The 27,353-nt window shown below is 41.2% G+C and overlaps 1 protein-coding gene across 1 annotated transcript in view; it reads left to right on the forward strand.

Annotated features, from left to right (window-relative positions):
* The first annotated feature begins 331 nt into the window (after positions 1–331).
* Positions 332–27,353, forward strand: part of LOC120027049 (growth factor receptor-bound protein 10-like) — a 138,229-nt gene continuing 111,207 nt past the window's right edge. Inside the window, exon 1 of the mRNA XM_038971893.1 lies at positions 332–673. Within this exon, the coding sequence (XP_038827821.1) occupies positions 332–673 (342 nt within the window). The remainder of the gene's footprint in view (positions 674–27,353) is intronic.

A 27,353-nucleotide genomic window follows, 5' to 3' on the forward strand; every position in this document is an offset into this window, starting at 1 on the left:
ACAGAGCCTGGGCGCGAACCCAGAGACTCTGGTGGCGCAGTTAGCACTGCGATGCAGTGCCCTAGACCACTGCGCCACCCGGGAGGCCCTCAGAGCTCATTCTTGAGGCAGCTAATGAAGCACACATGGAGGATGGAACACTACTCATTAATCTGTCTGTGAAATCAGACATCCTGGAAAAACTGTCTGAAAGGATCTTCCAGTTTACAGCCTATCCGTCAAGTCCAAAAATTTGGCAGGTTGCAGAAGTTTGGTAAAAAAGTACCCATGTCTTAAAGAGCCTGGGTCCTTCTCAGGCCTGTACGGATGGTAAACCAGCCTGAACTACAAGATGGGAAATTATGGATCGAAACTGAGAGGAATTGGTTGCCCAGAACTGGAAGTGAACTCTGTCAAGAGAAAATCACCAGAGGACAGGCCCGTTGCCAAGAACATAAAAAAAACAAAGAAGGCGGAGGTAAATGACCTCCCACCCCACCCTGCTGGAGAAACAGATGAGACCCTGGAGAGGGAGCGAGTGGAGCACCTGGGAGAAGTACAAATACGTGACAACCACAACAATGTGAGTGCCAAAATGGCAAAGACCTTCTCATATCGAAGACAAGATGTCGTTCAGGCCCTTCCTGTGAAGGACTTCAAAGAAAGATGGCCAGGCCTGTTTGAGCCCTCTCAGGTACAAAATACAGCTGAATGAAAATAGTCAATGTAGGTAAAAAATGTATATTGATTAAAATATTTTGTGTTGTCTTGACCTAATATTCTAATCTACAATTAAATATGCATTAAAGATTAATCTGAACATTCTCACTCTGCACATGCTTTGGGAGGGGTTTCCCAATAGCATTCTGGCTCTCAGATCATCTTTTGTCCTTATCTGTTCAGAATTCTCTCTCTCTTTCACTCAGATTAAGGAAGAGTTCAGAAGAATTACAACTGTTGCTCTTGAGTCCACCTTTATCCAGAAGCTGGCCGAATTTACACCAAAACTATTGAACTTGTTTAAGTCAAAAAGAGTTGCTGTAAAGGCAGACATGCAGAAAATCCTTGAAGTTCTGTACGGGGTATGCACAGTAACACCTTCACAATAGTATATAGGTTATACTGTGTATTTATTTGCCAGAATTAAATGCAATTATTTGTATAACATCATATTACAGTGGAACACCATCCAGGAAAGAAGAGACAGTGTGATCCGTGTCCTGATCATATACCTCGGTGAGAGGGTTGAAGACCTTATCACAGAATACAAGGTAAAGGTTTTTATTTTTGTATCCTTATTTATCTCTAAATTAGGTATCTTCCCTCTCTCTCCTCTCAAGTTGCCCAGTTAAGCTAGTAGCCTAATCTGTTATTTCTTAATTTTTTCACTCAGGATTCTGATGACACCATGATCTGAGAGGACCTCATTCAGCATGTGATGAAAGTGTTCACTGTGAAGAATATGCACCAGAATATAGAGCATGGGATCTGCATCGAAGAAGCAGAGGTCCTGGCTGGTATTTCCAGTGTTACACAGTCATGTACGTTGCTTATGGGCCTCATCTATGGCTTAAATCTAAGGTACCCCAAAGAACTGAAATATGCCTTTGAGGTGTTCCAAAAAGTATTCTTGGAACTTGATGATCTCAGGACCTCCACGGGTCCAAGCTCTAAAGATGAAGTTACTTGTTTTCAGAGATATCTAAAGATATCTATGAGAACTCTCAAAGGGCCACTCACAAACTGTGGTCTAAACCCTACTCGGTAAGCTAAAAATCTAGTTGCTAGGTGGTATAGGAGCTACAGTTTACATTATGATCTTTGTCAGGTGAAGTCATAAGAGATATTGTCAATTCCTGGAATTCAAGGTGCTATTCCCAAACTATCACCTAAACGTTATGCATTAGTGGATATCTGAGATTAATTGTCAGGTGCAAGCTATCTGGATGCAACTTTACCTAAGGAGGCAAGGTGGGGTTATTCACAGAATGCTTATACCTGTCAAATTATTTGTCCATATGGGTTTCACTAGTGCATATGGAGTCAGGTTTAAGGGAGAATTTGGCATATATTTTGTAACAATATATGCAATGTATGTTTTGAAAACCCATGTTTTGATGAATCTTAAACAGTTTAAATGAGGTTGTATTTGAGCTAAAATTCATATTGTGCTTTGTGTGAAGTCTATTAAGATAAATCATTAATTTACGTTTCTGTTAAAACATTGCTTTGTTGTTTAGGGGCACACAGACCACCAGAAAAGTATTGCCAAACTGTACAAGATGTGAGGTCAAAGTGCTAATCCCAAACTATCACCTAAACTGTATGCAGTTGTGAAGATCTAAAATGATTTGTAGTCAGGTGCAAGCTATCTGGATGTAACTTTACCTAAGGAGGCAAAGTGTAGCTATACCCAGAATGCTTACAGATTACAAAATATGAATGCCTAAGGAGTAAGGTTTAAGGGGCAATTTGAGATTGAAGTTTGAAGAAATTATAAAATGATAACATTTATTTTATTCAAAATAAAGGTGTTGAAGTTTGAAGTTGAACACTGTTGTTTCTTTTTGCATATTCCCTTGTATAGAAATAATACTTTTTTGTAAAATATCCCAAGTATATTGAGGTAACTATTTGCATCAGCTTTTTAAGTATAGTTGTGAGTATATATTTGAGTAGTAGGAACGCAATTTAAATACATTTCACTAACCTGAGTACCATAAGTAACGGAGCAAAAATCATTTGTTGATAAAACATAGAATATAATTTATGATACTGAGTAAATTTCTGTAACTGATTACATTATTAAGTATATTAAACGTATAACATTAGTTCTGGGACTTGAACGATTTAAGCAGGTCAAAAAAATAACTGTTCTGAACCTGATAAAAATTAAGTTGAATGAAAGGAATTTTTGAGATCCAGTTAGTTGATTGCACTTCATATATTTGAGTTTGTAATACACTAAAAGAGAAGTATATTATACTTAAAATATCCTCCTTGTTTGATTTACTTAAAAAGCTGATGCAAATAGTTACCTACAATTTTTAAAGTAAAAATAGGCACTATTTTTTACAGTGTAGTTTGTTAACAAGAAATTTGTTGAGTGGTTGAAAAACGAGTTTTAATGACTCCAACCTAAGTGTATGTAAACTTCCGACTTAAACTGTATATATTGGTGTTGAGACAAGAAAACTGCCCTTGCCTTAATTGTCTAAGAAAAGTGAGAGAGAGAACCCCTACTTAACTGGGTCTATAATCAATAGCCTAACTGTTAAATGTGCCTGGCTTTATAAATCATCAATATATATCTACAGAAAGTTGACAGATCTGGCTTCTGTTGCCTGTTTGAGTGTTTGTTTTATAGCCTATATATGAGCACCAAGCCTCATGCAACACTTTCACAAATTCGACTGTTTTTAATCTTTGATATGCTGTAGCTTTACACTTGTTTTTTTTCGTTAGACCAGCCTCTCTGGTATTATTTATAATTTATTTAGTGTTATTTACACCGTTCCAAATTGTCTGAAAAATTATATTTACAATAATAATAACCCTCCCTTTTCGCTCGATCTCTTTCCTATTGCTATTATTACTATTATTATTATGACCATCATTACAATAATAAGTGATGTCATTATCATTAGTAGGCTTAGTATTGCAGTCTTGTATAACCACCATCGAGCTGTAGGTATAAGATTGCATCCTGTTTAGTCTTAATACCGTAACTTACTTAGGCCTATATTTCAATACTTATATAGGCTACTGTATCAATCAATAATGTATTCGTTCATGTCATCGCACAGCATAGGAGTCATTCATGATGTGAAATGCAATCAAGCATTTTAGTTTTAAAATAAATGAACAATGTCACAGTAGAATAATTAGCGTTAACAATAAATAGGCCTAAACAGAAATTCAGAAATTGCATTCAGGAATGAATGCGACTGTTTGAGTCTGCTGCATAAAGGCTTTACAAAAAAACGCTGCAACAGACTATCTGGTAGCTTATAATGTATTTAGTGTTGTTTACATTGTTCCAAATGGTCAGAAATAATTATATTGTAATCTAACAGCACCTGTTTGGCACACATAGGCCTAATGTGCACGCAGCGCTTGCTCCATAGATCTCCAATATTTCCCACAACTAGTCAAATGTATTCCACACATCTGACTTCCCCTTTTACCACCTGCGCTCCCGTTTCGAGTTTATTTGTCACATCCTCTGCATCCATTTTGTGGTCATAATGGTGTTCTGAGTTTGTTATAACCAATTTATTGATGTGATTATGATATGCTATAAATTGGTCACTTACATGAGAAAAAAGTATACTTGTCAAGAAAGCAAGGGTTGAGGGAATAGGGAATGCTTTTCCTAAAAAATTTGGAATTTCGGTAACATGACTTTTCATTCGGAAATTGCTGTAATTATGTTGCAGCTTCAGCAATACGGACAGCGCTATACACACGGTTGATGTGTGGTGGTCGCTGCAGCAGGGAGGAGAGACAGACAATGGGTGCTAGTCACACAGTCACTCGCTATCTTTTTTATTTTAACACATTGCAGCAAGTCTGAGCCAGGTGGCACAATCAAATACATTGTGGTTGGACTCCCTGTAGTCATTTGTGTGTCTTAATTATTTCACCAAACAGTTCGCTTAAAAGCATCAGACAAGCTCAGTGCAAATAGTTGACTTGATTAAAGCACATAGGATGTGTCTATATGGAAAAATACACGTTTTAAAATTTCGACCAATGGATTCGTCAAAAGAACAGCTGACTCTTGGTCGACCAAGATTTTAAATTCGGGGGCAGCCCTAGTGCCAGCGCTCAACGTGCAACCAGCCATACGTTTAGCCAATGCTGTACTGAACACTCAATCTGCAGCCAGCTATTCGTTTGCATTTAGGCTATTATCCACTTCATCAACAGGTGTATGTCAAATAAACGAACATGGTAAGTAGCCTATATTTATTCTGAGTGGATAATAAACCTAATAATTACAATAATGGAAATAATGTTAAAGCCATAATAATTTAATCGTCTTTCATTGCATTCATCTTTCAATTTTTGGAAACAGACAGAGCAGGCACACGAGTTTTCCAAAGCATCAATAAAAGAAAGGTAAGCAGCAACTCATTAATCGTGAATGTATTGGCTATCAATAGTTTATTTTATTGAATTACAACACAGAATAAAGTTGTAGCCTAAAACTTTTGGAATAGGAACTACATGGAACATGTATTTCAACCAACTACATTTAGCATTGGTGGTAAATTCAAATATTCATAGTCTTTTCAGAAGGCTAGATAATTACTTTGTTGCCGTGTAGTTAACAACTGGAACTATTCGGACCAAATAATGACTACACCAACTGGAACTATTGGGTCCAAATAATGACTACACCAACTGGAACTATTTGGACCAATATTAAAATAATTTAATTGTAATGGTAAGGGACTACAACACAGTATCAAATACATCTATATACCGGAAAGGCAATCATACTACCAATCATACTACCAGATCACAAATATTACGCCGATGGACACATTGGTACCGGTTGAGATATGGGAGGCTTAAAAACCCGGAGCTTATAAGATATATGTGGAGGCTCAACCAAACTAGTCGGATGTATTACTTCCTTGTATCTTTTTTTATAGTGTCAAAAGTTAAGAAAATATTGAATGAGGATTGAATGCGCTCGGTTAGTTTAAGTAACAATTCATTAATTTCCACGAGGAAGGGGATACTGGAAATTTAACCAGGGCCACATTTCCCAGAGCCTTCGTAGCGTTAAGAACATCGTTAGAACCTTCTTATGATGCATTTTTTTTGTATCTGAGGTGTTTCCCAGAGCATTCGTTAGTAACGTGGCTCTTAAACATATAAACACCACATATACTAGTGATCCAGACCACTCGTAGAGCAGCCAAAGTGCTTCGTTCGATAATTGTTTTGCCCTTCCGCGTCAACTTTATTCACAGAAGATCTCGGTTAAACATAGAATCAAGATTTTAGGCTGACGGACTGTAACTGCTGAATCATGGAGGCCCATGCGCCTGTCATCGGTCTGTTTATTTTGTTAAATAAATTATTTTGTCAGTATCCCTCCAAAAAGTAATTAATTAACCTTTTCAATATGTACTAGGAAGCTAAGTGTTTATTTGCTGGGCTGCAAGAATGTGACTAATTAAAGTGCCTTAGGATTTGAAAAATAAACAATTGAACTGATTGAAAACGGATCTCGGTGAACAAATGTCGTGGTCAAGGCAACGACTGCGCCACTGCAATCAGGTGAGCTTACTCAGGTGTTCAAAAGCACATATCAGACCGAGAGCCTGACGCTTCTTAGGTACTGTAGTTCTTTACTAGTTTTAGTTTAGAAAACGATCTCCCCATAGAAGCGACAGTTACAGGGATGATTAAAAACAGCTATATTGGCGTAGCAACATCAGGGAAACTGGGCCGGGAGTGGGACTTCAAAAAAGCAGTTCTGCAACATCTTTAATTGAGCCTCTCATTCTCCTTAATTTCCGGCCTCAAATAGATTAACTGTATAGGAAGCTCTGGGGACAGGTCGTCTGGATACTGGACACCCAATAGATGCAAACAGATTATCATCTTTCGCGGACAACAGTTCTTTAGGGCTCAAACAATAAAATACGTTTCAATTTTGTTCACACTGCTGTTGAACCGGCGGAATGCATCATTCAAGACAATATTTACATTTTGTAGAGGCAATGGACTATGTGGCTATCAATATCTAGAAAACAGTCGGGCCTGCAACCTACACTCTCAGAAAAAGGGTTCCAAAAGGGTTCAGCTGTCTCAATAGGAGAACCCTTTTCGGTTCCATGTAAAACCCTCTATGGAAAGGGTTCTACCTGGAACCAGAAAGAGTTATTCAAAGAGTTATCCTATGGGGACAGGTGAAGAAACCTTTTAAGTTCTTTATAGCACCTTTTTTTCTAAGAGGGTATGGTATACAGGCCTTGGTGAAAATATTTGCACGCAAAAATGCAAGGCAACAAAGTAGCTACTATGGCCTATATGTAAAAAAGAGAGACAAGCACAGACACATAAAGCTTTTTTCTAAGAGAAAGAAAGAGAAAAAGAGACAGTAACAGAGAGAAGCAGTAAGGAATGCTTCTGGAGAATTGTTCGGCTATTTGATGTGTATAAAAAAAAACAATGCAGCTAAATAGCAGCTTAATACTATATATAGCTTTAGATAGTAGGCTACATTGCATAATGAAACGGTCCCTAGTAAGCTAGTGTTTGAATATACACTGCTCAAAAAAATAAAGGGAACACTTAAACAACACAATGTAACTCCAAGTCAATCACACTTCTGTGAAATCAAACTGTCCACTTAGGAAGCAACACTGATTGACAATAAATTTCACATGCTGTTGTGCAAATGGAATAGACAACAGGTGGGAATTATAGGCAATTAGCAAGACACCCCCAATAAAGGAGTGGTTCTGCAGGTGGTGACCACAGACCACTTCTCAGTTCCTATGCTTCCTGGCTGATGTTTTGGTCACTTTTGAATGCTGGCGGTGCTTTCACTCTAGTGGTAGCATGAGACGGAGGGTCAGTCATGGGGTGGGGTGGCATTTCTTTGGGGGGCCGCACAGCCCTCCATGTGCTCGCCAGAGGTAGCCTGACTGCCATTAGGTACCGAGATGAGATCCTCAGACCCCTTGTGAGACCATATGCTGGTGCGGTTGGCCCTGGGTTCCTCCTAATGCAAGACAATGCTAGACCTCATGTGGCTGGAGTGTGTCAGCAGTTCCTGCAAGAGGAAGGCATTGATGCTATGGACTGGCCCGCCCGTTCCCCAGACCTGAATCCAATTGAGCACATCTGGGACATTATGTCTCGCTCCATCCACCAACGCCACGTTGCACCACAGACTGTCCAGGAGTTGGCGGATGCTTTAGTCCAGGTCTGGGAGGAGATCCCTCAGGAGACCATCCGCCACCTCATCAGGAGCATGCCCAGGCATTGTAGGGAGGTCATACAGGCACGTGGAGGCCACACACAGTACTGAGCCTCATTTTGACTTGTTTTAAGGACATTACATCAAAGTTGGATCAGCCTGTAGTGTGGTTTTCCACTTTAATTTTGAGTGTCTCCAAATCCAGACCTCCATGGGTTGATACATTTGATTTCCATTGATGCATTTTGTGTGATTTTGTTGTCAGCACATTCAACTATGTAAAGAAAAAAGTATTTAATAAGAATATTTCATTCATTCAGATCTAGGATGTGTTATTTTAGTGTTCCCTTTATTTTTTTGAGCAGTGTATATACATATACACACAGAGTTGAAGTCTGACGTTTACATAAACTGAGTTTAAATGTTTTTGACTAAGGTGTATCACAATTCCTGACATTTAATCCTAGTAAAAAATCCCTTTGGAGCAGTGGCTTCTTCCTTGCTGAGCGGCCTTTCAGGAAATGTCGATTTGGACTTGTTTTACTGTGGATATAGATACTTTTGTACCGGTTTCCCCCATTATCTTCACAAGGTCCTTTGCTGTTGTTCTGGGATTGATTTGCAGTTTTGGCACCAAAGTACGTTCATCTCTAAGAGACAGAATGCGTCTCCTTCCTGAGCAGTATGACTGCTGTGTGGTCCCATGGTGTTTATACTTGTGTACTACTGTTTGTACAGATGAATGTGGTACCTTCAGGGGTTTGGAAATTGCTCCCAAGGATGAACCAGACTTGTGGAGTTCTACAATTTGTTTCTGAGGTCTTGGGTGATTTATTTTCATTTCCCCATGATTTCAAGCAAAGAGGCACTGAGTTTGAAGGTAGGCCTTGAAATACATCCACAGGTACACCTCCAATTGACTCAAATTATGTCAATTAGCCTATCAGAAGCTTCTAAAGCCATGTCATAATTTTCCAAGCTGTTTAAAGGCACAGTCAACTTAGTGTTCTGACCCACTGGAGTTGTGATACTGTGAATTGTAAGTGAAATAATCTGTGTGTAAACAATTATTGAAAAATTACTTGTGACATACACAAAAGTTGATGTCCTAACCGATGGTGCAAAGTTTCCTCCAGATGTGACGCTTGTCATTCATGCCAATAGAGTTCAATCTTGGTTTCATCAGACCAGAGAATCTTGTTTCTCATTGTCTGAGAGTCCTTTAGGTGCCTTTTGGCAAACTCCAAGCGGGCTGTCATGCCTTTTACTGAAGAGTTGCTTCTGTCTGGCCACTCTACCATAAAGACCTGATTGGTGGAGTGCTGCAGAGATGGTTGTGACCATCGGCTCCCTGACCAACGCCCTTCTCCACCAAATTTCTCAGTTTGCCGGCCTTTAGCGAGAGTCTTGGTGGTTCCAAATTTCTTCCATTTAAAGAATGATGGAGGCCACTGTGTTCTTGGCGACCTTCAATGCTGCAGACATTTTTTGGTACCCTTCCCCAGATCTGTGCCTCGACACAATCCTGGCTTGGTGATCTACGGACAATTCCTTCAACCTCATGCCTTTGTTTTTGCTCTGACATACACTGTCAACTGTGAGACCTTGTGTAGACAGGTGTGTGCCTTTCCAAATCATGTCCAATCAATTGAATTTACCACAGGTGGACATCAATCAAGTTGTTGAAACATCTCAAGGATGAATAATGGAAACAGGATGCACCTGAGCTCAATTTCGAGACTCATAGCAAAGGGTCTGAATACTTACCTGATTTACGTATCTGTTTTTTATTTTAAAAATATTTGCTAAAATATCTAAAAACAGTTTTTGCTTTGTCATTATGGGGTGTTGTGTGTAGATTGATGATGAAAAAAATGTTTTAATCCATTTTAGAATATGGCTGTAACGTAACAAAATGTGGAAAAAGTCAAGGGGTCTGAATACATTCCAAATGCACTGTGTCCAAGAAAATGTACATGATCTGGCAAGTATGAATTTAGATTTAAAAAAATATAGGATCTTGAAACCATCTATCTACGGGAAAATTACGCTGATTAATTCTCCAGTAATATCGCACTGTACATTTTTCAAAGTTAAGAGGGTATAGTAAAGATATTGTAATGACCCTGCGTTTATAAGCACGGATATCGACTGACGATTGAGCTTGCTTTTGTGGCACAGTCGATAGCGCGCTGGACTTCGAGGCTAGAAGGTCAAGGGTTCGAGACCTGTTCCTTGCTGTTTCATTACAATATCTCTATAATGAGCACGAGTTTGGAGGGCTAACATTTTCTTATATTAAAATTAAGGCACTAAACCCTCAACCAATGTAAAACCATGAAAGATGTGACACATTTATAACCTAAATGTCAGTGTTTAAAACTTAAACATTAGGCGTTTAGATTTGCCGATAAGTGTTCTCATTTTAAACACAAGCCTTTAGAATACAAGATTAAACATGATAGTTAACTTTTTCCAGTCAGTTTTCAACCACTGGAACACCTTTGTCTCCTAAGTGTTAACATTTTAAACACTTCGTCATGTTTAGAGTGCATTTATTCATTAGACATTTTAATTCCATGCTTTTAATTCAGATCAGTGTTAGGAATGTCTGTCACCTTACCTACATTTCAGCACAGCTGTACAGGACACATAAAATGTTTCCAGTTGCGTTGTGTTGTTGTTACTCGACTGTATTGAGTTTATTTATGTTACTCTCTATGTGAAAAATATGTGGGAGGGCCTCATTGTCATATTTCCCAGCATGCTTTTTTGCAAATTAATTTAATTAACTTTTTTTTTTTTAACTAATCCAATCTGTAAGGGGTTGGATTTATGAAATATTACAGTAAATAGTATGGCTAAACTTCAATGTACTGATAGAGGAAAAAAACTATTTTCTTGGAAAAAATGTACAACAACAGTATAATATTTATGAAGGATACTGTAAACAAGGACGGTACAATGATGTCACACAAGCAACTAATAACAGTGTATGTGTCACGACTTCCGCCGAAGTCGGCCCTTCTCCTTGTTCGGGTGGTGTTCGGCGGTCGACGTCACCGGCTTTCTAGTCACCATCGATCCATTTTTCAGTTTCGTTTTGTTTTGTCTGTATTAATCACACCTGGTTCCAATTCCCCCATCATGTTCCCTATTTAACCATCTGGCTTTCATTTCTGTTTTGTCCGTGATTGTTTGTGCGTTAGTGGTTGTGGTTTTTACGTTGTGTTTGTGATTATTTCCATTTGTGGAATTTTTGCAATTGATTGTGAGTAAAACTCTGTGGTTTTCGCTCTACACCTGTGTCCTGCGCTTGACTCCGATATTCTCCGCACACAACCCTGACAGTATGGGGTGTTCAGTGAGTAGTATGCTCAATACAAAGTTATAACCAACTAATCGCGTCTCTGCCACAAAATTGGATGATGCAATTACTTAGACTAAATCTTTTATTCCTTCTTTGTCTGCCACCAATTAATAACGGATGAATGGCTAGTAGTATATATCAAAAAAATTATCAGTTTCAGTCAAAAGGTTTGGCAGCAATACCGTATAAGTCAAGTTTTTGATGTCCCAATACCTTGGCATCGCATCTATGAACTGATATATAAAACAACAATTGACACAATCTGTTTGTTACAATTTAAGCTATTATATAACATATTTTAGACAAAAAGAATGCTCAATATACTGTATGGAGCATTGAACAGTAAGCCCTGTGCAGATTCTGCCACGAGGAAACAGAATCAATAGATAATATTTTCTGATACTGTCCATCGGTGGCTCGTTTTTGGAGTCAGGTCCAGGAATGGTTGTTTTGTCATAATATCAGTGTTCAGATGGACCTGCAAACCATAGAAATATAATGAATAGAACAGGCTTGGACCCTCTAACCCTGGAAATTTGACTGGTAAACTCATGGGTCCACTCGCAGTAATTTCTGTTGAATGTTCATTACAATGATGCTAATTGTTATGGCTCATGCGATGGAAAACTTTTTTTGTAGCGTCAGTTGAGTTGATTCAACAAATCTCAACACAAATTGATGGATACACCTCCTTTTACTTCCTGCTTTTCTCCTGTGTACACACGCTGGCATTCTAAACTAACATATGGAAATGTTTTACGAAGGTCATACCAAGGATCATTTATCTATTTGATTTTGAATTTTAACCTTTTCACACATACCAACAAACGGGTATGATCATTCTATGGTGGTCCCTGCAGCATATGCTCAAACCACTGTGATTAGAATGCTTATTTAGAACGTCCAGTTCCGATTGACGCAACAGTCAGTGTTTGAGCTGGCCACACTGTTATTTCTCAGAAACATTTTGCACAAACACAGTCCTTACAAAGTTGTGTCCTGAATGTGACCAGTTTATTTTTTGATGCAATGTTCAGACATTCACAGAAGTAGCAACAGCATAACACAATCATCCAAGCCAGAAAATGTAGGCTACATTTTATTTTTTTAGTGGATAGATCAGCTTTAATATTGCTGATAGATTGTAGCTTCCATCAATGTAATTGTCTGCATCATTTCCAATCCCCCATATTTTGGGGGGACAAAAATAAAATAAACATATTATATGTACAAACATATACTGTACATACATACACACACACGTACATATATACACATACACTATCAGTCAAAAGTTTTAGAACACCTACTCATTCAAGGGTTTTTCTTTATTTTTACTATTTTCTACATTGTAGAATAATAGTGAAGACATCAGAACTATGAAACAACACATATGGAATCATGTAGTAACCAAAAAGGTGTTAAATCAAAATATATTTTATATTTGAGATGCTTCAAATAGCCACCCTTTGCCTTGATGACAGCTTTGCACACCGGTAGTGTATATATATATACACATTTTTTAAATATAATTTCCCTTATTATTTTCCAGTAACCCTACATTAGTCCTAGCACTAACTTAGGAAAGATTGACTTAACACAAGCGGTCATATTTAGCTAACTCTCGGCTGCCAGAAACCACAATATGAAGTCGCTAATCGAAATTGCTATTTACAATTCAACAGATCACGGTTGAGCTCACCATTGATCAAAATAATTTTGTAAAATATTTCAAATCGAAAGTAATCCAACGATGGGTAGTTTGTGTGCACCACCATGTTTGTTTTTTTCGCATCAACCAAAGATAAGAGACAAGATGAGTTTGGTTTGTTTGCAGTATGCATGATGAAGGGGGTATGTCATCTACGATCATTCACTTCCCTTCATCCACTTCCAGAAGTTTACTCGAAAGATGAGTGAAACATCCCTCATCTCCTTTTGTTATAACATCTTTGGTCTGACAGATGTTTATGTGAAACACAGAATGCATTGTATAATGTCACCAAACATGGTGCCACACATAGCTGGCAAATAGCTTAGCATTAGCTCATCATAATCAACCAACAAAAAACTATAAAAAAAATGTCTATTACAATCTATGCAAGAATCAGAATGCATGATTTGTCAGTATTACTTGAAAACGTGAATACATTTTTTATTTTTTTATTTTTTATTTATTTAACCTTTATTTAACCAGGTAGGCAAATTGAGAACACGTTCTCATTTACAATTGCGACCTGGCCAAGATAAAGCAAAGCAGTTCGACACATACAACAACACATAGTTACACATGGAGTAAAAACAAACATATAGTCAATAATACAGTGAAAAAAAATAAGTCTATATACAATGTGAGCAAGTGAGGTGAGATAAGGGAGGTGAAGGCAAACAGATATATGTATAAATAAATAAAAATATAAAAAGGCCATGGAGGCGAAGTGAGTACAACACAGCAAGTAAAATAAAAACTAAAAAAAACACTGGAATGGTTGGTTTGCATTGGAAGAAAGTGCAAAGTAGAGACAGAAATAATGGGGTGCAAAGGAGCAAAATAAATTAATAAATAAATACAGTAGGTAAAGAGGTAGTTGTTTGGGCTAAATTGTAGATGGGTTATGTACAGGTGCAGTAATCTATGAGCTGCTCTGACAGCTGGTGCTTGAAGCTAGTGAGGGAGATAGGTGTTTCCAGTTTCAGAGATTTTTGTAGTTCGTTCCAGTCATTGGCAGCAGAGAACTGGAAGGAGAGGCGTCCAAAGGAAGAATTGGTTTTGGGGGTGACTAGAGAGATATACCTGCTGGAGCGCGTGCTACAGGTAGGTGCTGCTATGGTGACCAGCGAGCTGAGATAAGGGGGGACTTTACCTAGCAGGGTCTTGTAGATGACCTGGAACCAGTGGGTTTGGCGACGAGTATGAAGCGAGGGCCAGCCAACGAGAGTGTACAGGTCGCAGTGGTGGGTAGTATATGGGGCTTTGGTGACAAAACGGATGGCACTGTGATAGACTGCATCCAATTTATTGAGTAGGGTTTTGGAGGCTATTTTGTAAATGACATCACCGAAGTCGAGGATTGGTAGGATGGTCAGTTTTACAAGGGTATGTTTGGCAGCATGAGTAAAGGATGCTTTGTTGCGGAATAGGAAGCCAATTCTAGATTTGACTTTGGATTGGAGATGTTTGATGTGGGTCTGGAAGGAGAGTTTACAGTCTAACCAGACACCTAGATATTTGTAGTTGTCCACATATTCTAAGTCAGAGCCGTCCAAAGTAGTGATGTTGGACAGGCGGGCAGGAGCAGGCAGCGATCGGTTGAAGAGCATGCATTTGGTTTTACTTGTATTTAAGAGCAGTTGGAGGCCACGGAAGGAGAGTTGTATGGCATTGAAGCTCGCCTGGAGGGTTGTTAACACAGTGTCAAAAGAAGGGCCAGAAGTATACAGAATAGTGTCGTCTGCGTAGAGGTGGATCAGAGAATCACCGGCAGCAAGAGCGACATCATTGATGTAAACAGAGAAGAGAGTCGGTCCAAGAATTGAACCCTGTGGCACCCCCATAGAGACTGCCAGAGGCCCGGACAACAGACCCTCCGATTTGACACACTGAACTCTATCAGAGAAGTAGTTGGTGAACCAGGCGAGGCAATCATTAGAGAAACCAAGGCTGTCGAGTCTGCCAATGAGGATGTGGTGATTGACAGAGTCAAAAGCCTTGGCCAGGTCAATGAATACGGCTGCACAGTATTGTTTCCTATCGATGGCGGTTACGATATCGTTTATGACCTTGAGCGTGGCTGAGGTGCACCCATGACCAGCTCTGAAACCAGATTGCATAGCGGAGAAGGTGTGGTGTGATTCGAAATGGTCGGTAATCTGTTTGTTGACTTGGCTTTCGAAGACCTTAGAAAGGCAGGGTAGGATAGATATAGGTCTGTAGCAGTTAGGGTCAAGGGTGTCCCCCCCTTTGAAGAGGGGGATAACCGCAGCTGCTTTCCAATCTTTGGGGATCTCAGACGACACGAAGGAGAGGTTGAAGAGGCTAGTAATAGGGGTGGCAACAATTTCAGCAGATAGTTTTAGAAAGAAAGGGTCCAGATTATCTAGCCCGGCTGATTTGTAAGGGTCCAGATTTTGCAGCTCATTAAGAACATCAGCTGACTGTATTTGGGAGAAAGCGAAATGGGGAAGGCTTGGGCGAGTAGCAGAGGGGAGGGCAGTGCTGTTGTCCGGGGTAGGGGTAGCCAGGTGGAAAGCATGGCCAGCCGTAGAAAAATGCTTATTGAAATTCTCAATTATAGTGGATTTGTCGGTGGTGACAGTGTTTCCTATCTTCAGAGCGGTTGGAAGCTGGGAGGAGGTGTTCTTATTCTCCATGGACTTTACGGTGTCCCAGAACTTTTTTGAATTTGTGTTGCAGGAAGCAAATTTCTGCTTGAAAAAGCTAGCCTTGGCTGTTCTAACTGCCTGTGTATATTGGTTTCTGGCTTCCCTGAAAAGTTGCATATCACGGGGGCTGTTCGATGCTAATGCAGAACGCCATAGGATGTTTTTCTGTTGGTTAAGGGCAGTCAGGTCAGGAGAGAACCAAGGGCTATATCTGTTCCTGATTCTAAATTTCTTGAATGGGGCATGCTTATTCAAGATGGTGAGGAAGGCATTTTTAAAAAATGACCAGGCATCCTCTACTGACGGGATGAGATCAATATCCTTCCAGGATACCCCGGCCAGGTCGATTAGGAAGGCCTGCTCGCTGAAGTGTTTCAGGGAGCGTTTGACAGTGATGAGTGGAGGTCGTTTGACCGCTGACCCATTACGGATGCAGGCAATGAGGCAGTGATCGCTGAGATCTTGGTTGAAAACAGCAGAGGTGTATTTGGAGGGCAAGTTTGTTAGGATGATATCTATGAGGGTACCCGTGTTTACGGAATTGGGGTGGTACCTGGTAGGTTCATTGATAATTTGTGTGAGATTGAGGGCATCAAGCTTAGATTGTAGGGTGGCTGGGGTGTTGAGCATGTTCAAATTTAGGTCGCCTAGCAGCACGAGCTCTGAAGATAGATGGGGGGCAATCAGTTCACATATAGTGTCCAGAGCACAGCTGGGGGCAGAGGGTGGTCTATAGCAGGCGGCAACGGTGAGAGACTTGTTTTTAGAGAGGTGGATTTTTAAAAGTAGAAGTTCAAATTGTTTGGGAACAGACCTGGATAGTATAACAGAACTCTGCAGGCAGTCTTTGCAGTAGATTGCAACACCGCCCCCTTTGGCCGTTCTATCTTGTCTGAAAATATTGTAATTGGGGATAAAAATGTCTGAATTTTTGGTGGTCTTTCTAAGCCAGGATTCAGACACGGCTAAAACATCCGGGTTGGTAGAGTGTGCTAAAGCAGTGAACAAAACAAACTTAGGGAGGAGGCTTCTAATGTTAACATGCATGAAGCCAAGGCTATTACGGTTACAGAAGTCATCAAAAGAGAGCGCCTGGGGAATAGGAGTGGAGCCAGGTACTGCAGGGCCTGGATTCACCTCTACATCACCAGAGGAACAGAGGAGAAGTACGATAAGGGTACGGCTAAAAGCTATGAGAATTGGTCGCCTAGAGCTACTAGAGCAGAGAGTAAAAGGAAGTTTCTGGGGGCGATAAAATAGTTTAAAGGAATAATGTACAGACAAAGGTATGGTAGGATGTGAATACAGTGGAGGTAAACCTAGGTATTGAGTGATGATGAGAGAGATCTTGTCTCTAGAAACATCATTGAAACCAGGTGATGTCATCGCATATGTGGGTGGTGGAACTGAGAGGTTGGATATGGTATAGAGAGCAGGGCTAGAATCTCTACAGTGAAATAAGCCAATAAACACTAACCAGAACAGCAATGGACAAGGCATATTTACATTAAGGAGAGGCATGCTTAATCGAGTGATCAATAAGGGTCCAGTGAGTAGAGGTTGGTTGGGGTCGTGGCGATCCAGACAGCTGGCCGGGTATATGGCTATCGGTAGCAGCATAGGATGGAGGTCTGTTTGTAGATACCTCGTGCGTTTCCGTCGGTAGGTTCCGTGTAGTGGGGTTTTGTTCAGATAGCAGCCGATAAGACAGCTAACGATTAGCGGGCCTCAGATGAGCGTTCAGGTAACGTCGGGACGGAGGTGCCGGTTGGATAAATCCCTCGGGCAGATAACGTCGGCAGTCAGTCGCGAAGGCCCGGTGGGGTTCCGTATCTGCAGCAGCAACAAAAGAAACGGGTCCGGATGGTGATGGAACTCCTCAGCTGGCTAGCTCCAGCATGATTTGAGTTTGCTCCGGGGTCGACGTAAGCCAATAGTCACACGGTATGCAGCTAGCTAGCTGCGAAATCAAGGTGCAAGTGTCCAGAGCCTGCGGTTGGAATCCGGGGAAACTGAGAGAAAAAAAGTCCCGGAATGCTCCGGTCCGAGTCGCGTTGCACAAAAGTGCCGGTAGATTATCGAGCTAAAGGAATAGCTGATGACCGCAAAACGTGGGCAGCTGAAACACCAACGCTAGCCAGCAAACCGGCTAATTTCGGGGCAGCTACAGATTAGCTTCTGGCTAGCTATCGGAGTAGCTTCTGGTTAGCTTTCAGGCTAGCTTCTGAATTAGCCCCTGGCTATCTTCCACGATGGATTTTCAGATTGAGGTAAATAATACTTATTGTAATTGGTGAAGCGGGTTGCAGGAAAGCTTTTGCAGGAAAGCTTTTGTAGTTGAGTTCTTGGATAATAAAATAAATTAAAGATATGTGAAGAAAAGGTGTAAATATATATATATACAGGACACGACACGACAATACGGAAAAAGACGTCTGAACTGCTAAGCCACCTTGGAGCCAATGGCCATTACGCTCAATACATACATACAGTGAGCTACAGTAAAAAAGGACATAACACGACATACAGAAACAATTAAAACGTAATAAGGCACTAACTTTGATAGAAACATGTGGTGAGGAAAACAACAATGAAGGCAATGCGGGCACCAGCCGGAAAATGTGAAAAGGTTTGTGCAGGTCCTGTTCTGACTGCATACTTGATCTGCGGAAACAATCAGGAAATGCTTTGTCCGGCTCAGTAAAGCCCCCAAAAATGTATTGTCCTCAAAAGTGAAATGGGCTACTTCTATGTGAATTAATGAGGCGGAACACACCTCAATTCAAACTGGTGCTAGAAAAGAACAACTTCTTAGAACATCATTTGAAGTTAACAAGTTGAAACACCCTATAAATAAAAGCAGGCAGTGTGTCTTGGTTTGAGAGCAGTGCAGATTAACTTGTTGCGTCTTGTTGCGTAACACTCACATTTTGGAACAGTGAGTGCAATCTGACATCACATGCATAAAAAACTCACGCTGGGGTGACCGTTCGACATATTCGGAACCCACATGTGAAAAGGTTAAGACCCCTTGAAGAATTTATATTTTTGTTTTTCCTTTGGCCTTACTGCTGTTTGCCCATACTAACACATTGAATAACAGATTCAGTACATGGAACAACAAATAGTCCCAAAAATGTTTTTGAAGGAAGTTTGTTCTGAAGAGTCTGTCCTATGTCTGAGAGACATTAGAAAGATCAGACACTAAACTGTCTCCATATATACTTCCATAATTTTTTAAAACTGGCACCAGGGGACCTTCAGACGATTCAAAACAGATATCTCGTTTAAACTGACAGATTTTGGGGGGATTTTTTTTAATGCAAATTGTATTTCCGTGGGGCCGCGATATCGACTCTAGGGGGTTAATTTGGGAAAGATGGGTTAATCTGTGGACAACGGAAGGGTTGGAGTTAAAATCAGAATCAATGGGTGAAAATCCAGCGTTTTCAGAAAGAGGAAATTAGGAATATATGTATAATTAGTACATGTACAGTACTGTATATTTGAGCAAAAATAACTGTAAGTGAGATAAGCCGACGTACTTACACTCTGGCTGTCAATGCACTGTTAACATCTGACTCCAGAGTGATGTGTTCTTGCAGTCATGTTTCTTAACTTTGTATATAATATTTCAGATTTAGATAATATACTTTTTCACAAGTTAGTTTTGATGATCTCTTTTCAATCTTTACTAACTTCATACCACTGGCTTTGAGTAAAGCCAATGTGTCTATGTATGCAGATGGCTCAACACTATATACGTGAGCTACTACAGCAATTGAAATGACTGCAACACTTAATAAAGAGCTGCAGTTAGTTTCGGAATGGGTAGCAAGGAATAAGTTAGTCCTAAATATTTCCAAAACAGAAAGCATTGTATTTGAGAGAAATCATTCACTAAACCTCAACTACATCTCGTAATGAATCATGTGGAAATTGAGCAAGTTGAGGTGATTAAACTGCTTGGAATAACCCTGGATTGTAAACTGTCATGGTCAAAACATATTGATACAACATTAGCTAAGATGGGGAGAGGTCTGTCCATAATAAAGCGCTGCTCTCCCTTCTGAACAACACCATCAACAAGGCAGGTCCTAGTTTTGTCGCTCTTAGACTACTGTTCGGCAGTATGGTCAGGTGCCACAAAGAGGGACTTAGGAAAATTGCAGTTGGCTCAGAACAGGGAAGCACGGCTGGCCCTTAAAAGTACACAGAGAGCTAACATTAAGGACATGTATGTCAATCACTCATTTCTCAAAGTGGAAGAGAGATTGACTTCATCACTACTTGTTTTTGTAAGAGGTGTTGACAAGCTGAATGTACCGAGCTGTCTGTTTAAACTACTAGCATACAGCTCAGACACCCATGCATACCCCACAAGACATGTCACCAGAGGTCTCTTCACAGTCCCCAAGTCCAGAACAGACTATGGGAAGTGCACAGTACTGCACAGAGCCATGACTACATGACACTATTCCACATAAGGTATCTGATGCAAGCAGTAGACTCAGATAAAAGAAACAGGTAAAAATACACCTTATGGAACAACGGGGGCTGTGAAGAGACATACACAAAGGTACAGAGACCTGCATATGCATACATTGTGAAATTGTTGTATTGTGGTATTAAACATTTTGTATTGTTGGTATGTAGTGGTGTAATAATGTTATATGATGTACTGTTTTATCTTTTGTTTTACATGTCATGTCAGTCCCTGAATATGTTTGGACCCCAGGAAGAGTAGCTGCTGCCTCCTAATTAGGATCCCTAATAAATACAAATACCACATTGTTCTTGTATTGTTACCCCTCTGTACCACAATATAGGCTAGGCTATGTGGTGTTTTAGTTCTAGGCTAAACTTGAAAAATAATATAATTAGGCTCGTAGGCATAATAACGTTAAAGGGCCAATCTGCCGTTCAAACAAAAACAAAGCCAATACCCTGCCCCTGTTTTGGTAAACAGCACAGGGATAGGGCTGGAGAAATGTGACCTTGTCATTTCCAAAAAGCTCAGCGGGGATGCCATAGCTTGCCTATGTCAACGGGGTTTCAATTAAACAGACATCTACGATTTTGTATATAGAATGGCTTAGATCGTTGGACGATATTAAAGAACCCTTTACTAAAAAAAGGTTCTATATACACTGAGTGTACGAAACATTAAGAATACCTTCCTAATATTGAGTTGTTCCACTGGGAAGCTGGCCCATGTTGACGCCAATGCTTCCCACAGTTGCATCAAGTTGGCTGGATGTCCTTTGGGTGCTGGACCATTCTTGATACACACAGACAATTTCTGAGTATGAAAAACCCAGTAGCGTTGCAGTTCTTGACAGAAACTGGTTCGCCCGGCACCTATTACCATACCCTGTTTAAAGGCACTAAAATATTTTGTCTTGCTAATTTACGCTCTGAATGACACACACACAATCCATGTCTCAATTTACTCAAGGCTTAAAAATGATTATTTAACCTGTCTCCTCCCTTTCATCTACACTGATTGAAGTGGATTTAAGGATTTAACATAAATAAGGGATCATAGCTTTCAGCTGGATTCACCTGGTCAGTCTATGTCATGGAAAGAGCAGGTGTTCCATTTGGTCCCGCGCAGACCTCTACTGTGCAGTTTTTCACATATGTAGACACTGGTATGATTGAAAACAAAATCACAATTAGCTGACAGCACAACATAATCTGTAATCTTGCTGGGGTCCAACACAGAATGGTACTGGAGATAATTAATAGGAGGTTAAAAAGTGTTAGTGTCCCTTTAACTCCCAGCTGTCATACAGTAACAGTTGAGTGTGGGGATGAGGAACGTAGGCCTACTCCCGCAGGTTACTGCAGTTTGATACCAATTCACAGTAAACATTATTTTTCAAATTTTTCACATGCTTAAGAATGGTGAATAGAATAACTGAATAACATTACATTTGACAATGTCTTTTTAGGGTGCAATACTATGCTATCCGGGACAGTGACTATTTTAAGCCAGATGCACTTAAACTCATCGAAGCAATGACTGAGCTCTGTAATGAGAACACTTCCTTTACAGGGCTTCTGGCTGAGGTAAGCTATGAATAATATTCATGTGATCCTCATTATGATCCATATAGACTGGATTACCCTATTATCCTAATAATGGGCATATATTTTCAAAGCAAGCACGCTGTTTCCATATCATTTATATGAAATGGTGTATTTTGGCTAGGGCCCTGAGTTTTTCAAGACCATGTGACCTGTGTAACTAGGGGCCAGAGTTTATCTTAGTCAGGTAATGTGGTGAAGAACAATTCCGAGGCTCTAAATATGACATGTGAGTTATATGCCTTTTAATCTATCTAATTCTTTGCTACTTTGTGTTTCAAAGATGATCCACAGCATTTTTTTCTTAGGGTTGATTCATGAGAAGAAAGAAAATAATAAATTCAAAAAGGATGAAATCAAGCCAGAAGAAATTATCTCAAAATCTTCAGCATTGTTGAAGACAATGCAGGATGTGTGGGGAGACCATTCAGATCCATTTATGGAGTACAACAAGAAATTACCAAAAAGGACACCATTTTCATGTTTTCTGGATCAGGTCAGTTATTTATCAATATATTACAGCAATTTCGGTAACTGTAATTAAAAAAATATATATATATTTATCCTTTATTTAACCGGGTAGGCTAGTTGAGAACAAGTTCTCATTTACAACTGCAACCTGGCCAAGATAAAGCAAAGCAGTGTGACACAATCAACAACACAGAGTTACACATGGAACAAACAATAAACAAGCCAAAAACACAGTAGAAAAAAAGAAAGTTTATATACAGTATGTGCAAAAGGCATGAGGAGGTAGGCAATAAATAGGCCATAGGAGCGAATAATTACAATTTAGCAGATGAACACTGGAGTGATAAATTAGCATATGATGATGTGCAAGTAGAGATACTGGTGTGCAAAAGAGCAGAAAAGTAAATAAAATAAAAACAGTATGTGGATGAGGTAGGTATATTGGGTGGGCAATTTACAGATGGACTATGTACAGCTGCAGCGATCGGTTAGCTGCTCAGATAGCTGATGTTTAAAGTTGGTGAGGGAAATAAAAGTCTCCAACTTAAGCGATTTTTGCAATTCGTTCCAGTCACTGGCAGCAGAGAACCGGAAGGAAAGGCGGGCCAAATGAGGTGTTGGCTTTGGGGATGATCAGTCAGATATACCTGCTGGAACGTATGCTATGGGTGGGTGTTGTTATTGTGACCAGTGAACTGAGATAAGGCGGAGCTTTACCTAGCATAGACTTATAGATAACCTGGAGCCAGTGGGTCTGGCGACGAATATGTAGCGAGGGCCAGCCGACTAGAGCATACAGGTCGCAGTGGTGGGTGGTATAAGGTGTTTTAGTAACAAAACGGATGGCACCATGATAAACTGCATCTAGTTTGCTGAGTAGAGTATTGGAAGCTATTTTGTAGATGACATCGCCGAAGTCGAGGATCGGTAGGATAGTCAGTTTTACTAGGGTAAGTTTGGCGGCATGAGTGAAGGAGGCTTTGTTGCGAAATAGAAAGCTGATTCTAGATTTGATTTTGGATTGGAGATGTTTAATACGAGTCTGGAAGGAGAGTTTACAGTCTAACCAGACACCTAGGTATTTATAGTTGTCCACATATTCTAGGTCGGAACCGCCCAGGGTGGTGATGCTAGTCAGGCGGGCGGGCGGGTGCGGGCAGCGAACTGTTGAAAAGCATGCATTTGGTTTTACTAGCGTTTAAGAGCAGTTGGAGGCCATGGAAGGAGTGTTGTATGGCATTGAAGCTCGTTTGGAGGTAAGTTAGCACATTTTCCAAGGAAGGGCCAGAAGTTTACAGAATGGTGTCGTGTGCGTAGAAGTGGATCAGGGAATCGCCCGAGAATTGAACCCTGTGGTACCCCCATAGAGACTGCCAGAGGTCCGGACAACATGCCCTCCGATTTGACACACAGAACTCTGTCTGCAAAGTAGTTGGTGAACCAGGCGAGGCAGTCATTAGAAAAACCAAGGTTATTGAGTCTGCCGATAAGGATACGGTGATTGACAGAGTCGAAAGCCTTGGCCAGGTCGATGAAGACAGGTGCACAGTACTGTCTTTTATCGATGGTGGTTATGATATCATTTAATACCTTGAGCGTGGCTGAGGTGCACCCGTGACCGGCTCGGAAACCGGATTGCACAGCGGAGAAGGTACGGTGGGATTTGAAATGGTCAGTGATCTGTTTATTAACTTGGCTTTCGAAGACTTTATATAGGCAGGGCAGGGCGGAAATAGGTCTGTAACACTTTGGGTCTAGGGTCTCACCCCCTTTGAAGAGGGGGATGACCGCAGCAGCTTTCCAATCTTTCGGCATCTCGAACGATACGAAAGAGAGGTTGAACAGGCTGGTAATAGGGGTTGCAACAATGGCGGCGGATAGTTTTAGAAAGAGAGGGTCCAGATTGTCTAGCCCAGCTGATTTGTACGGGTCTATGTTTGCAGCTCTTTCAGAACATCTGCTGTCTGGATTTGGGTGAAGGAGAAGCTGGGGAAGCTTGGTCGAGTAGCTGTGTGTGGGGGGGGGGGGGGGGCTGTTGGCCGAGGTTGGAGTAGCCAGGAGGAAGGCATGGCCAGCCGATGAGAAATGCTTATTGAAATTTTTGATTATCATGGATTTATCGGTGGTGACCATGTTACCTAGCCTCAGTGCAGTGGGCAGCTGGGAGGAGGTGCTCTTGTTCTCCATGGACTTTACAGTGTCCCAAAACTTTTTGGAGTTAGAGCTACAGGATGCAAATTTCTGCTTGAAAAAGCTAGCCTTTGCTTTCCTGACTGACTGCGTGTATTGGTTCCTGACTTCCCTGAACAGTTGCATATCGCGGGGACTATTCGATGCTATTGCAGTCCGCCACAGGATGTTTTTATGCTTGTTAAGGGCAGTCAGGTCTGGAGTGAACCAATGGCTATATCTGTTCTTAATCCTGCATTTTTTGAACAGGGCATGCTTATCTAAGATGGTGAGGAAATTACTTTAAAAGAATGACCAGGCATCCTCGACTGACGGGATGAGGTCAATATCCTTCCAGGATACCCGGGCCAGGTCGATTAGAAAGGCCTGCTCGCAGAAGTGTTTTAGGGAGCATTTGACAGTGATGAGGGGTGGTCGTTTGACCGCGGACCCATAGTGGATACAGGCAATGAGGCAGTGATCGCTGAGATTCTAATTGAAAACAGCGGAGGTGTATTTGGAGGGCAAGTTGGTCAGGATAATATCTATGAGGGTGCCCATGTTTACGGATTTAGGGTTGTACCTGGTGGGTTCCTTGATGATTTGTGTGAGATTAAGGGCATCTAGCTTAGATTGTAGGACTGCCGGGGTGTTAAGCATATCCCAGTTTAGGTCACCTAACATAACGAACTCTGAGGCTAGATGGGGGGATATCAATTCACAAATGGTGTCTAGGGCACAACTGGGAGCGGAGGGGGGTCGATAGCAGGCGGCAACAGTGAGAGACTTATTTCTGGAGAGATTCATTTTTAAAATTAGAAGTTCGAACTGTTTGGGTATAGACCTGGAAAGTATGACAGAACTTTGCAGGCTATCTCTGCAGTAGATTGCAACTCCTCCCCCTTTGGCATAATAATAAGTAAAAGATGAAAGCTATGCTTGTGTATTAAATTGGGTAAAAGTGAATGCCATAAATAGAAAAATGGCAATCCTTTAAATGTCAAAAAAAGAATACAAAAATAACCCTTTATTTGTGATGGCGAACCACACATGCATTTTGACAAACGTCTTCATTTTTTTTACCTGCCACCACCAACCCTCATTCGAAGGACTACTTCAGTGTTGCTTGAATATCACACAATATAATACATTTTAATGATGTAAATGTATCACAGCTAATAGGTAGGAGTTGAATGTTCATGGAACCTCAGATTCCATGCACATTCAGGAATTAGCTCACCATTCCAGTGAAAACCATATAGAAAAACATTACAGAAAAAGTCACGTTTTCAATTTAAACCTTTTCTCAGTTGACACAATTCCTCCTCTAAACTAACAATAAGTAACATCTGTGTATGTGTGTGTAAGGTGTGCTAGAACGTTGATTCAATATTTTTTGAAAAGCTAATGGCTATTGCTACTGTAGCCGACTGATGGACAGAGAGAGGTGTGCTGTGCAAATGGCCGGGTTACCAACCAGGCATGCAGAGTACATGCCAAGGGGTCTACAGTCAATCACGGATTACAAAAAAAAAAACTGCCCCGTCGCGGACATCGACGTCTTGCTCCCAGACAAATTAAACAACTTCTTTGCAAGCTTTGAGGACAATACAGTGCCACTGACACGGCCCGCTACCAAAGCCTGTGGGCTCTCCTCTTTGGCCAACGTGAGTAAAACATTTAAACGTGTTAACCCTCGCAAGGCTGCCAGCCCAGATGGCATCCCTAGCTGCGTCCTCAGAGCATGCGCAGACCAGCTGGCTTCTGTGTTTACGGACATATTCAATCAATCCCTATCCCAGTCTGCTGTCCCCACATGCTTCAAGATGGCCACCATTGTTCCAGTTCCCGAGAAAGCTAAGGTAACTTGAACTAACTGACTATCGATCCGTTGCACTCACTTCTGTCATCATGAAGTTCTTCGAGAGACTATTCAAGGATCATATCACCTCCACCCTACCTGATACCCTAGACCCACTCCAATTTGATTACCGCCCCAATAGGTCCACTGGCGATGCAATCGCCATCACACTGCACACTGCTCTATCCCATCTGGACAAGATAAATATCTAGGTAAGAATGCTATTCATTGACTGTAGCTCAGCATTTAACACCATAGTTCCCTCCAAACTCGTCATTAAGCTCGAGACCCTGGGTCTCGACCCCGCCCTGAGCAACTGGGTCCTGGACTTTCTGACAGGCTGCCCCCAGGTGGTGAAGGTAGGAAACAACATCTCCACCCCACTGATCCTCAACACTGGGGCCCGACAAGGGTGCGTTCTCAGCCCTCTCCTGTACTCCCTGTTCACCCACGACTGCGTGGCCATGCACGTCTCCAATTCAATCATCAAGTTTGCAGACGACGCTACAGTGGGAGGCTTGATTACCAACAATGACGAGACGGCCTACAGGGAGGGGAGGGCCCTCGGAGTGTGGTGTCAGGAAAATAATCTCTCACTCAATGTCAACAAAACAAAGGAGATGATCGTGGACTTCAGGAAACAGCAGAGGGAGCACCCCCCCATCCATATTGACAGGACAGTAGTGGAGAAGGCACACACATCACAGACAAACTGAAATGGTCCACCCACACAGACAGCATGGTGAAGAAGGTGCAACAGCGCCTCTTCAACCTCAGGAGGCTGAAGAAATTTGGCTTGTCACCGAAAACACTCACAAACTTTTACAGATGCACAATCGAGAGCATCATGTCAAGCTGTATCACTGCCTGGTATGGCAACTGCACCGCCCTCAACCGCAAGGCTCTCCAGAGGATAGTGCGGTCTGCACAACGCATCACCGGGGGCAAACTACCTGCCCTCCAGGACACCTACCAGCACCCGATATCACAGGAATGCCAAAGACAACAACCACCCGAGCCACTGCCTGTTCACCCTGTTATTATCCAGAAGGCGAGGTCAGTACAGGTGCATCAAAGCT

Source organism: Salvelinus namaycush, chromosome 32 (assembly GCF_016432855.1).
Source record: "Salvelinus namaycush isolate Seneca chromosome 32, SaNama_1.0, whole genome shotgun sequence".
Taxonomy (NCBI): domain Eukaryota; kingdom Metazoa; phylum Chordata; class Actinopteri; order Salmoniformes; family Salmonidae; genus Salvelinus; species Salvelinus namaycush.